Genomic DNA, 14,598 nt, shown 5'->3' on the forward strand with positions numbered 1-14,598 from the left:
CCAAGTCACCAGCAAAAGCCTTTGACTTATAAATTTATTTTTAAATCTTTACTCCCACATCCTCACATCTTTTCTTATATTTAATATTTCAAGGACCAAAATAAACAAGAGATGAGACAGTGGGCATCCTTGTCTTATTTCTTTTTGTGTCTCGCAAGGTGGAAGAGTTTAATTGCTATGTTTCCCAATAGAGTTATTTGTGTATTCCAAAGAAAATCTTCTTTGGAAATATATAGATATGAAAGAACATAATTATTTTTTTTCTGTAACATATACTTTTTTAGATTTTGAAGATGATGCACAAAACACTGCCTTAGAGGAGAAAGCCACTCCAGATCCAGAAGCTTTAAATATTCAACCTGAAACCAACAACACTTTACAAGTAGAGCAAGATAAATGTAAAGGTATGACTAATTGGGAGCTGGAGATAAGATTTTATTTATGTATTTATTTATCTAGTTTATATAGCAACCCATTTCATAGAACAAGCAACACTAAATATCTGTGGTGGCGAACCTATGGCATGCATGCCACAGGTGGCACACAGAGCCCTCTCTGTGGGCACGCACGCCATCACCCCAGTCCTAGGCCTTCAGCTGGGTTTTATAAAACCTTTTTACTTTAGGCCTCCGCTGCCGGGTGCATAAAAAAAAGTTTCAATCAATCAATCAATTTCAACTCACGGAAAAAAAAAGATCTCGCAAAGTTGGGATTGATTGAACTCCCACGCTGTCTGCTGTTACCACCACAGCCATGCCCACCCAATTGGCCACACCAACCCAGCACCCGATGATACATAAGTGGGTTTTGGGTTGCAGTTTGGGCACTCGGTCTCTAAAAGGTTCACCATTACTGCTATATATTGTTTTGCACATGTTCAAAAATCATTAAAAGCTTCCTTGGCAATTTTAATACTAGTTCAAAGAGCCTTCAGTAGGCTGACAAAAAAAAAACAACAACCAGAAGCTCAGAGGATAATGTGCTGAATAATTGGATGTTAACTTGAAAAGTTTATTTAATATTAGCTGTTAGACTGTTTGTGCAACACAGCTGTATATAGTAATTTCAACCTCATAGATAAGCTTAGTTTACCAATAAAAGAAAGATTCTAGAAAATGATTCAGCACATGAGGGTATGTGATTTGTTTGCATGTTTACCTTCTGATGCAATGACCAGGATATAATTATAATATAAAAGGGAGTCTCTTTAATTGTTTTTAATGTGTTTTGAAATATTGTCTTTCCCAGATAATGGTCCCTGCAAGCACATTTGTAATATGGTGGAAGGGGAAATTGTGTGTTCTTGTTCACTTGGCTTTGTCCTCCTTTCAGATGGTGTTTCCTGTGAAGGTAAGCGTGTTGAAATCAAAATCCTTACTTCTCAGTTCCGCCTGTTGAAGGCCCTTTAGACTTTGTCAGAATAGTTCTATTATTGTATTTATTCAAAAAGATAAATATTCCTATAAGGCCTACATATTATATCGCTAAATCAGCTTTTGGTCTATTTATTTTATAAATAGTTGTAAAACAACTCAAACACATGCTTTACCTTCATTTACAATTCTCTGGATGCACTGCATATTCTAACTGGTCACACTATGAAAGTTAGTTCCTTCACTGGGCAAAAAACATGATTCAATTTTACATAACTCGTAGGGCGCTCCCATATGGATGTCTCCTGTTACCCTCCCTAACAGAAAGGCCTTAATAGATATTATGTAATAAGAAAACATGAAAAGGTTTCAGTTGCAAGAAAAGGTTATTTAAACTCCTCTTTGAATGAGGCAGCGTAGTTACCCCTTAAAAGCACCTGGTAAAGCTACTATTTATCTTCATGCCCAATCTGTCCATAAATGGGATTTGACTATAAATGTACTGAAAATGTAAAATATGCCATTAAAATCAATGTAATACTGTACTTCTGCTAAATCAGTGAGTTTCTTCTTGGTAATTGTTTGGAACAGCAATATTCCCACCAACACTCATAGGGAATCACTGTATATAAACAGATAGCAAACACCGCTCCCTTTTAACACAGGTGATGCTACATAGTTACTTAATTAGTTTTGTAATGAAACGTGTTTTTTGCAAAAAAAAAAGTACATATGCATAGATACATACACATTATAAAATGTGGACTAACTTTGTTGTACTTTAACTCTTGTTCTGACAGTTTAATAGTATTAGTAAAATGTCATAACGTTTCTGGCTTATGTTGACATTATTGGTGTTATTGGGTTTTGGCTCTGTGCTACAAGATAATTTTGAAATATAGAAATGGTTCGTATATAGTATTGCTTGTTATTTATTGCATTATCCTGCTTTTCAGCCAATGAAGTTCAGCATAGCTGATAGCTAATACCAGTATGATTCTTGCTATAGTGTGGGATAATCTGTGTCCTTGTTATGTCAATGAAAGCTATTATAGATTTCCTTCGTATAGAAATTGTTTGCATATAGCCTCAGTATACTGGTTGTCTATAAATTAGTTCTGGTGACTGAATAGCAAAAGGAAGTAGTTAGTCAGGCTTTTAGGCAATAGCAAATGTGAACCATTGGTTCTGGACTGCAAATAATTTATACCATCCCAAGAGAGGCAATAGACTTCAGGGGTCTAGAGAAATTAAGTTCTTAAAGAGCATTGGGTTGCTCTTTCTTGACCATTCCATTTGCTTTCAGTAATTAACAAAACCCTTAGATGGAATTTCTGTTAATAGGAGCCATTTCCGTGTAGGAGTAATTGAGTTGCCAACTGTGAGCAAAATTTATATATGCTTGGGGAGGGAGAGAGTTAGCCTATTTTAAGATTTGTAAACTAGATTTTATTTTTTGCCCCATAGGTTTTTGTGCCATTGCTTCTGTAGGGTGCAGGAATGAAATTCCACATAGTGCTAAAAACAGCAACATAATTGTGTTTCTTCCATTCAACACCCCATTTTGCCCTATAGCTGGTTGCTTACAGGAGGCTTCTAAAATCTCCAGTCATGCTTTGCTAGGGCAGGATTTCTTTGTTCGGCCACTTTACTTTCCAAACCACAGGACTGGAGAGAAGCTAGTGATGATCAGCCTTCATGTCCATTTAGCCCATTAAAAAGTAACACAAGTGAATTGGTACAAAAGAACACAATCTCTTTCTTATCAGTACTTGTCCACTTCTGGGCAGTGCGAGTTCAGGTATTTAGAGCTTCTTTCAATCTAGAGCCTGGCATTATCTATTAAGAATGAACTTCAAGCAAGAATAGATAGCTCATTGTAATGGTTTTCTCCAAAAAACAGGACAAGCAAAGTAGACCAAATATGCATACTCAAGTACTAAAGGGTGTACTTTTCACATATCAAAAGGGAAAGCCAAATAGCAACCACGGACTACAACTCATCTAAGCAAGGAGGTAACAACAACAACAACAACAGAGTTGGAATGGACCTTGGAGGTCTTCTAGTGCAGTACCCTGCTCAGGCAGGAAAACCTATACCATTTCAGACAAATGGTGGTCCAGTATCTTCTTAAAAACTTCCAGTGTTGGAGCATTCACAGCTTCTTGAGGCAGGTTGTTCCACTGATTAATTGTTCTAACTGTCAGGAAGTTTTTCCTTAGTTCTAGGTTGCTTTTCTCTTTGATTAGTTTCCATCCATTGCTTCTTGTCCTCAAATGCTTTGATTCCCTCTTCTTTATGGCAATCCCTGAGATATTGGAACACTGCTATCATGTCACCCCTAGTCTTTCTCTTCATTGAAGCAACCCTTCCCATTTGCATGATGCTCGGTGTACATAGGAACCTTTACCATCTCACTAAATAGTTTACAGGGAATGTGCTCTTCACATTAATAGTTAAGTTACAGCTATCCTACCCACAACCTTCTTTTCAGTTTTAGGCTTCCTATATTTGTGACAAGTCACAGTATTATCTGTTCACTTCTGTTGTACATGACTCTTGGCCAGCTAAACTTATGTGCCCCATTTTGAAGTATTTGAGGAATGGAAAACATGAAAAGATCATGAAAGGTTCATGTCTGTTAATTATAGAATTCTAATATTTAATTACTTTAATGACATCAGTATGTGTAAATGTAATAAAGTGACTATTTTTCTTGTCTCCATAATCCATCATTTTAGAACAGTGGTTCTCAACCTGTGGGTCGGTACCCCATTTGGGGTCGAACGACCATTTCACGGGGGTCGCCAAACAAGGCTGTCCGCCATTTTTTTCCCCTTTTCTTTGGCCACGCCCCTGGCACCCAGTGATGTATAAGTGGTTGGGGGTCACCACAACATGGGGAACTGTATTATGGGGTCACAGCATTAGAAAGGTTGAGAACCACTGTTCTAGAAGTTTATTGTTCTTCCCTTTTCCTGGATTAAATTATTAAAAGATTTAAATTCTAGTAGCATTCACAAATAGATTTATTGAATTGGTGATTTACTTAATTTCTGATTGAAGCAAATCTGTTAGAAAAGTCATCATCTCTTTGTGTAATATATAAATATCTCTTTTGCACTCTTTTGAATAAGCCCTTGCTATGTGACTCTTGGAAGCTTTGGGTACCAAAGATACTCATTCATTCTGTATGCAAGTGTCCCTGTGTGTTCTATATTGTTTTGCTCAACAAAGCACTTTATTGATTTCTCTTTGTGAAATTCATCTACATGTTAGGGAGAAAGACTGGTTTCAGGCAGAGGATATGCTATGCTTGCAGAAAATTGCAAGAACTAAGGGACAGGTAAAGTGCTGGAACTTTGTCTAAGACAGCGGTTCTCTACCTTTTTAATGCCGTGACCCCCCAACTGGTCGTAAGTCGAGGACTACTCAACCGGTCGTAAGTCGAGGACTGCTCAACTGGTGCAGCACCGTTTGCAGAATGGGACTTTTGGCGGGCTCAGCAGGCAGAGACAGCCTGGACAATTCCTATTGGCTTTTGAAAGCCAATAGAATTAGACTCTATTCAAGAGAGTCTATTCTGTTGGCTTTCAAAAGCCAATAGAATAAAAGGGAGTAGCACAGCTAAGGAAAAGGGGGAAAAAATGCGGACTGCGTTGTTTGGCAACCCCCGTGAAATGGTCGTTCGACCCCAAATGGGGTCCCAACCCACAGGTTGAGAACCACTGGTCTAAGAGTTTGAAGACATGTTGTTAATCCAAGGGTCCGGCTAGATCAGAGTTTCTCAACCTTGGCAACTATATCTCTCAACTTCAGTTCCCAAAATCTTAGAATTAACATCCACATATCTTAAAGTTGCCAAGGTAAAGAAACACAGAGCTAGAAGATTCTGATGTTTGGCATAGGCAGTATTCATTATTAACTCTGGAAAGTGTCAAGTGAAGTTTGTTTATTTGTTTGCTTGAAAGATTTCTTTCCTATATTTCCTTCAGGTGCTGCTTTCATGTTTATGTATGGCTGTCCTATTAAACCTATCGTTCTGTGTACTGTAACTAAAGAATAATCAGGTGCTATATAAAGCAAAAGAAATAACTGCAGAGATGTTCCCCTTTGATCCATCTGACCATCTTTCTAAACCTTTCTTTAAGTAAGAATTCAGAGTGGACTCACAGCATATCTTTCTATCACCAACTCTGGAGTCACCAGATTAAAGTCATTAACCTCACTGTTAACCATGCATGTTGCAAACGTATGCGTGATAGAAAGGTTTGGCTAGGGCATGGCAACATTAATGCCTCCATATGAAATGGTATCCAAGAAATGGAGGGACAGTTTTGTTCTGGACTGCATTGCACTTATTGCAGAAAGCTACCTGTATAACTTATTTTAATACCTTTCCCAATCTGAGAGGAACCAGCAGTGATAAAAACTTTAGGAAAATGCATATACCTTAAAAGTTGCCAAGAGCTGATTCCAGAGTATGCAGTGGAAAAGCATATTGTGAGTCTACCTCCAGTTCATACTTGAATAAAACCCATTAGAGAGAGTGCAATAAATATGTGCAAGGGATTTCTGCAAGTACTCAGAAACAGTTTAATTGATATTTCCCTTGTTTATCCAGATGTTTATAGGATCCAGAGTGAATCTTAGAAAAACTATTTAATATATAAAAAGGGTCAATTTGAAATCTCTGCTCGGGTTTCAAAATATTAGCAGAACCGTAAGTTGATTTCTACAAATGAATACGGAAGAATTATCATAGAATCTTAAAGTTGGAAGGGCCTAAGTCAGGGGTAGGCAACCTTGGCTCTTTTATGACTCGTGGACTTCAACTCCCAGAATTCCTGAGCCAGCATGGCTGGCTCAGGAATTCTGGGAGTTAAAGTCCACGAGTCATAAAAGAGCCAAGGTTGCCTACCCATGGCCTAAGGGGTCCACCCAACCTGCAGGATCTTGCAAAATTTATTACACCATTTCCAATAGATTATTATCTAGCCTCTGTTAGAAAACATCCAATGAAAGGGAAAAAAACCACTCCAACCAATATTCTTTCCACTAATTGATAGTTCTTCTATCAAGAAGTTCTTCTTAGTATGTATCTGTGTCCTTGAAATTTCATGCCTTACTTTTAATCTTGCCTCTTGGAGTAAGTAAGGATAAGTCTGAAGCTTTTGCAATGTGACAGTCCTTCAGTAATTTGATGACAATCCACCATGTCTCCTCTCAACTTTCTCTTCTGCAAGCTAAACAAAGCTAGGTCTTTCAGCCATTCCTTGTAGCACTTGGTTCCCAGAATGACAGAACAGAATAACAGAGTTGAAAGGTACCTTGGAGGTCTTCAATCCAACCCCCTGCTCAAGCAGGAAACTCTATATCTTTCCAGACAAATGGTTGCCCAATATCTTCTTAAAAACATCCAGTGTTGGAGCACCCACAACTTCTGGAGGCAAGTCATTCACTGTCCTTTTGCCATCTTGGTAGCCTGTCTCTGGACTTGCTCCAGTTTATTTTAAATTGGAGTGTAGAACTTAACCCAATACTTGAAGTAAGAATTATTATTGCAAAACTAGCCCTCTGGGGCCTTGGCTGTTCTTCAGAACTTCTCAGAGATGCTGTTCTAACTGGTAAATCAGTGACACTTCATTTGTAACTATAACAATATTTCAAGGAAGTTGTAACTCATCATTCTATAAGTGATTAAGATATTGTGTTATGAGCCCTGTTGAGTCAGCAGGCTTAGAATCAAGACTAGAAACCAGTTTTCTATAAGCATTTAAATAAACTTTTATTTTTCCAAGTATTTCATAATTTGCTTCTGCCTGAATTACTGGAAATGTTCTATGTTCATTTTACACAGAAGATATGGAAAGATTTTCTTCATAGAGATGTTCATGGATTTTATTTTCCTTCCTGCTGAAGACAAGTTCACATTTTGCATTTCCTCTCCAACAGCCAGCATTCAGCTGAAATCAATCAACATGCAACTAAAACCTGTGAAATTGCTTTGACGTGGTACATATTCCCAGGAGAAGCCATTTATAAATCTTGCAGATGCAGAAAATAATTGGACCCTTCCCTGTTTTCTTGTTTTCATATGTTTGAGTTTTGATTAAATATTCAAGGTCACTTAGAATTCACTGTACATTCTATTTTCTTTCACCTGTATTCTCTGAAGCTTTTTGACAATCATCGTGGTTTGTGGAGAAGAGTCTTGTAGGTCAACCTTTCCTTATTTGGCACTTTCCAGATACTTTGAAACTGCAGTTCAGCTGGTTGAGTACTAGTGGGAATCAAAATTCTAATAGACCTGAAGGACAACAGATTGGGGAAAGTTCCTTTCCTTAGGGTAGGAAATCCAAGTGCCAGGGCACTTCTCCATTGTTTGAAGAGCTCTAGCAAGAAAGGGTAATGATCATCAGATAATTAGCTGAAATCTGTTATTCTTGCTTAAAGGTTCTCTGTTTTCTTACATGGTCATTCAAAGAATTACAGGATGTTTCTTCTGCCCTGCTATCTTTTCTTTATTGCAGTGTTTGATTGCCTATTTTATACTTTGCAGCTAAATGAGTTTTCTACTATGTTTCTGCCTTTAACTTTATCTTAGAGATACACTTTGCTTGACTGAGATACAATCATTTTATCCAGTGCTTTTTTTCTAAAAAAAAAAAAAAAAGGTGCTGGAACTCACACACATCATACAACCCACCTTGCCTACCCTACAAGGTTCCATCCAAAAAAGGTGCTGGAACTCCATTCTGGGCGTTCTATGAGAAAAAAAGTCCTGCTTTTATCTGTAAAATGTGCTGATGGATGCACAGTTTGTTTGAGGAGAAGGCATTATAAGCTACATTATGTTTTGGTAACTTTCCTTCTTAGGCCCATATTATTTGTGTGTGTGTTGTAGCATGTGAAGTATGTATTAAACTGACTGAGAGTTTAAAAATGAAAGGGAAAGAACAGAAAGCTTTCTTTCATGCAGCCTTTTGCTGTTCCTACCCTTATATTTCCAGTTGTGCTATACAAATTAACATCCTTCGTGGATAGAAGTTGTGGCAGCATCTTGACATTTGAAATGAAACCTAATCATTGCCATAATTTTGAATTAGATTGTATGTTCACCATAGTGGCATGTTTAATGCCCAGCCAGTAATGATAACAATAAAACATTTCTAGGATCTCTGGAAAAATAAAATGTGAGATATATAAGGGTCTATACAACTTCGTAAACTGTACGGTGCCAGTCACAGTAGGATCACAAACAAAGTTCATTTCTATCAACACATGCTGGGCATGAAACTTGCCTCTATGGACATACTACTTAATTCAAAATTATGGCAATGATTAGGCTTTATTTCAATGATCAGGCTCTCATCACAGCTCCTACTTAATCATATACTACAAGTTATTCTTATGAATTTCAAAGCATAAGTTTTCCTTCATACTCATTCCTGTGATTCTTCCTTGGTTGCTTTGCTAGATTGTTCATATATTGCCTTTGTGTCCTGTGGTGACCAAATGATTGCTTCTCTTGTGAAATTGAATTATATTTGCTACATAAACTAGGAATGTTCTGTATATAATATGTGTGCTTACACTCATACTTTCTTAACTTCTGTATACAATTACAGTAGTCGATAACATAATAACTTTGACTGAATGCATCACTCAAAGCAAAATTAAAAGTAGACTATCTCCTAGAATTCCTTATACATTAAAATATTGTAAACTTCTAAAATTGGCAAGAAATTTTAAAAATGCAGTCATATAAACTTTTCTTTCTGGACAAATAATTTCTGCTATATTTTTAAGGGGTTTCCCCCTCATGCTGTAGTAAATTTGAAAAAGGTCTATTCTTTGTTATATGATATGCTGCCCATGTGGTTTTTTTCACAGATATTAATGAATGCATATCAGATACTCATACTTGCAAGAGAGGAGAGCATTGTATTAATACAATTGGATCATTCACATGTCTTCAGCAACTCAGCTGCCAGTCTGGATATGAACTTAAGGATGGTGAATGTGTTGGTAAGATTAGAATTTATTTTTGTATATTTTGTATATTTGAATATATTTTCAAGCAGCTGGTAAACTCATTTGTCAAAATCTCAAACTGAATTACATATTTAAAGTTTAAAGAAAATTTAAACTTATAATTAAATTTATTATTTTTATGAAATTAAAGGAATGATTCTGTGTAACCAAAAAAAAAACAAAAAAACAAAAAAACCCAAGCCTGTAAAACAAATGAATCATTACATAAAATAATATATATAATAATAATAAATCCTGTGATCCAGGGACAGGATTTACAGGATTTACAGAATTTATGGTTGAGAAAGAGATATTCCCCAAAATATTGTTGTATCAGTTGAATATTCATTGTTGATGCTTTGACAACAGTATGGGGGAAAACATTCACTCAATTTTAGCTTGTAATTTTATTTGAGATTTTCCAGACAAAGTGGGAAATGCCTCTATTTACCTCCCTGAGTACAGGTCTATCAAATTTTTGGAAGTGGTGATTGCGCTTTTATAAATTTTCCATGCTCCCACTACAGAATTGCTTTGTAATTATCAATTCTTATATAGCACAATGGGGATTGTAAATTCTTAGACATTAATTCAGAATACTCGAAAGAATTGTGATACTGTTTTCATATTGCAAATAAAGAAGGAATGATCATAATACTACTTGCTGCAATGCTTCCAATGATATTTGTATGCAAGAAGACCCAACTAGCAAAAGTGATAGATTTACTTTGTTGACAAATTCAAGCTTTCTCAGGAAACAAAAATTGCTACTCCTTCTTTAAGTTAATTCAATAGTCTGAATAAAGGCACAGCTAGGTAATTTTATAATCTAGACTTAATGGGTATTATCTCAATTGTGAAGCATACAATTAACATTGTCTATATAGATTAACACACCCTGCTTCCATGTTTCGATTAAACATTTTGAAGCAACAATGAGAAGAAATACTCAAGCTCTTTCTTGCTAATTTAGATACTTGCAAATATTGTGGGATTTTTTTAAAAAAATATTAAATCATTTCCAGCAGTAGGTACAGATTTTATTTAGAGATTTTAAGGAGGTAGGTTGACTGCAAAGATAATTTTTTTGTTACATTTACATTTTCCATCAAAGTATTGGAATAATATGAGTATTATTAGAGGACAAAAGTTATATTTGAGAGTGGTCAGTATTCCAACGCTTTGTTTTTCTTTTAAAATACATTTTAACAAATTTGACAAATAGATTTCCTATGTGCAGGTAGTCCTCATTTAGCAACTATCTCAGACAGTGGGGGAGGATCAGTTACAATGGGGGATGAAAAAGTAACTTTGTGATCAATCCTGCATTTATAACCTTTGCAGGTCTGTGAAGCAAAGGAAGCCTGTAGTAAGAGCACAGCTATCGTTTCATTTAGCAACCATTTTGCTTAAAGGCTGACTTGCCACTCCCAATTGTGGTTGCTAAATGAGGACTACCTTATTCAAAAACATCCAGCAGCCACTTTTCATATCCTAGCTGATTTTAAGTCTAGCATATTAAAAAAAAATGACAAAGCAGGTTTCTGTGTGGTTTCCCAGTTAACTCCTGGACTCTGGGTCTATAATTCAAACATCATTGTCATAAGCAATTTCTAATTATTTGCTGTCACCTCCATGCTTTTGCTATGGTGTGATATTGTCATATTAAACTATGATTATGTGCCATCAAGTCAGCATCATTTCTCTATAAGCCTACAGATCAATATTCTCCACGATGTTCTGTCTCTGAAAGAAAGAACAGCTGGAAGATGGATTGCTGATTTAAGACCAATAGCAATGTATTGACATTTAATCCACTGACATTAATGAACGTATAAATGCACCAGTCACCATTGTAACTGAGTTCATCATCTCGCTGCAGGTCATCCTCTTCTCTTTCCTTCTACCTTTCCCAGAATTAGAGTCCTTTCAGAGAGCTAGGCCCAAAGTAAGATTATTTGAGCTTGGATATTAAGCATAGAGGGATATTTGTTCTTCCTTTATTATTTTTTAATCAAGGAGATCTGGACATTTGAATAACATCCAAAAGAATCCAACTATGACCAATATTTAAGTGCAAAAAAGTATCTGACTTTGGATTTCTGCATCCATATTTGACTATACATGTAGAGGGCTGGTTTTCAGTTTTGCTGAATTTGCTTACATGGATTGCATATAATTTTCCAGGGGTTTTTTTACACATCAGAATTGCAGGCATTCTTTCCAAATGGAGTCAGGCTGGAAAATGAATGAAGGTTGCCTTAAAAGTATCTTACATTTACTACTAGATGTTAATAGCCTCTTTCATTGTAGCATTGCTCTCTATAAACCTATACAGTACATGCACCTGAAATGAAAGGTGCCATAAGAGTATTAGAAATGGTGTAGCCAAATTGTTTCTTTTCTTTTCTTTTTTACACAAGATATTGATGAATGCGAAAGAGGAACTCACAGCTGCAAGATCAATTTTGCATGTCAAAATACAAAAGGATCATTTTACTGTGAATCAAAGCAACGATGCATGGAAGGATTTTTACAGGATCCGGAGGGAAACTGTGTCGGTGAGTATTTCTATCCCTCATCTTTAAAGTTATTGTTTTTCCACTCTTAAATTATTATTTTTTAAAAAAATAGAATAAAAAGTAAATATTAGATTTTTGAAATATTACAATTTTAACCATAGGCTAAATAAAATCCTATCTGTCTGGAATTTATTGCACAATAAATCAAGACCAAATGAACAGAAAAGGAAGAACAGCTGGAAAATGGGTTGCTGATTAAGTTAAAGACTGATAGCAATATATTAATATTTATTCCACAGACATTAATGAATGTACATCACTTCCTGAGCCATGTAAGGCTGGATTCAATTGCATCAATACTGTTGGATCTTACACATGTCAGAAGAACCTCTTAATATGCAGCAGGGGATATCATTCAAATGAAGATGGAACCAGATGTGTTGGTAAGACAGTCAGATTAAAGAACCTGGCTGTAGATTTATTGTCTCTCTTTAATCTGATTTTCAAAGAGGTTTTTCAAAATAATATTTTTATTAATTTTCTAATTTTACATTTAGGTATTTAAAAAGCAATGTGGTGGCTGGGTTAATCAATAGTTCAGTAACATACAAAAATCTTTAGTACAAATCTCAAACTACAACCTCAAATATTTCCTCTCTTTTTCCCTTAATATCTACTATCTCATATTTAAGCTAATACAGTTCTTATTATATCAACTAAATAAAAACATCATTATTACATTTATCAATAAATTTTAGCTTATACATATCTTAATTACTTTTACATTCAATCTTTACAGTCAATCAATGTCCTGTTATTGGTTTTTCCCAATTTTTAGTTTCCCATCAATATTCAAATTTAACATTTGATGTTTATAATTTCCAGGTTTTAGGTAACCAAAGTTTCTTTTATCTCAATTCATAACAGCAATCTAATATTCAAAATACACATCTTATCTATTTGGGTATAATCTTTTTCTATTTCCCAAAAGTTATCTATTTCCCCCCATCTTACATCATCTAATTAATAATACAGTATCCCCTTTAATAAATCAAAGCTCATTATATATATTATCTGAGTTAATCAATAAATCAAACATATTCATAATATTTTTTCTGTGGGGTCTATTTTTTAAGTATTAAACAAATAGCATCCTTATTTTCAACTAATTTCCAAATGTTTTAAGTTTAATGACCAAAATTTCCCTTATCTCAACTTCTCCCTTTGATTCTCTAATTAGTAATATTAGCCCCTCTGATAAATGAAAACCCCAATTTTCTTCAGCCTTATTGTGGCTTTCTTTCTTTGCCAGCTAGCCTTCCATGTCAATACTTTTAAATCATCAAATAGATCTCCCTCTATTATTATATATATTGTTTGGAATAAGAGAGACCATTTAGTTGCCATTTTTTTGGGAAGGGCTAGCCCATTTCTATTCCTTAAATTGTCTCCCTATTATTCCAAATCCCCATAATTGTCCTGGTATGTTTATCTTCCATTCAGTCTGTTCTTCTTGCTCCTCAAATTTCTTCTGATTTATATATAAAGTCTTTTCCATCTCCAGTGTTGTCAGTCCCTTTTCCGGATATTCCATTGACTGCACTTGTTGATCAATTGAGTCCTTTGTCTTAGTATTTGATTTTTCCACTTCTTCTGTTACCTTCTGCATTATTAGTTCTTTAGTTGTAGTCAGAATTTGGGTTTGTATATCTAAGCTGACATCTTTTCCTTTTCTTTAACATCTTATTTCATCACAAGCTGAAAGGATGGTTTCATGTATTGCTTTCAACATGGAAAGAATCTTTTCTTGGTCTTTATCCATCTTATCTTAATGGTGCATTAAGTTAAGGACTTTGAAATCAGACGATGAAAATAATTTCATAGCTGGGTATGGGACCTCTATTTCATGTGTTTGTAGGTAGTCTTTATAGTAAAAGTCATTTGTCAAGTAAGATTTTATAATCCAAGGTATTTCATCATCTCCAGTAATGACCAATGTTCCTGAGATAAAAAAGTAGGAAGGCAATTCCCCACATACAGCTCTAAAAATCATTTTCAAAGAGTTTTGATACATTTCTGTAAACATGCATATTCTGAATTCCAATAAATACATAAAAGGATCTGTTGCAAATCTTTGTGGTGCTGATAGAGAAACCTTTAATGTTCTTTGGCTAAAAATGGACTGCCTTAGTTGCCACCCAAAAGAAATTGAGTTATATACACTGCCTGCCTGCTAAATCTTAAAATAGATTTCAACAGGTAAGAAAAACAAGTCTGTCAAATTCTTGGCAGTGAACATCGCTACTGATTCCTGTTGCTTTTCACTAGGCAGTCTTATTCATCAGGAGAGGTTGACATTTATACTAGTGTTTGCCAAAATAATTACTCTTGTCTTTGTTAATGCCAGCAAGGGAAATTAAATCTAAAATAATTATTTCTATGAATTAATATAAGACACATACATGTATCAATAGTATAGATGTTTCAGTGATTCATGCTGCCTCTGTTCCTTGTGATTTCTAAAAACTGAAGTAAGCATAACTCAGGCATACATTGAATCATGGGAAATGCCCTTTTATGGATCAGTAAGTTTTATTATAGAATACAGAAAATGGGGATAAATTAGCTTTTTTTCTCTAAATGGAGGTATATAAATAGTAAGACC

General features: G+C 35.2%; 1 protein-coding gene across 1 annotated transcript in view; it reads left to right on the forward strand.

The window, feature by feature from the left end:
• LOC120302705 (fibulin-2-like) overlaps window positions 1-14,598 on the forward strand; it is a 106,865-nt gene that overhangs the window by 72,478 nt on the left and 19,789 nt on the right. Inside the window, exons 5-9 of the mRNA XM_039331530.1 lie at window positions 285-404; window positions 1,249-1,350; window positions 9,271-9,405; window positions 11,835-11,972; window positions 12,233-12,376. Coding sequence (XP_039187464.1) covers window positions 285-404; window positions 1,249-1,350; window positions 9,271-9,405; window positions 11,835-11,972; window positions 12,233-12,376 — 639 coding nt within the window. The remainder of the gene's footprint in view (window positions 1-284; window positions 405-1,248; window positions 1,351-9,270; window positions 9,406-11,834; window positions 11,973-12,232; window positions 12,377-14,598) is intronic.

The sequence above is a fragment of the Crotalus tigris genome, unplaced genomic scaffold (assembly GCF_016545835.1).
Source record: "Crotalus tigris isolate CLP2741 ecotype Arizona unplaced genomic scaffold, ASM1654583v1 scf7180000024437.13266115, whole genome shotgun sequence".
Lineage (NCBI taxonomy): Eukaryota > Metazoa > Chordata > Lepidosauria > Squamata > Viperidae > Crotalus > Crotalus tigris.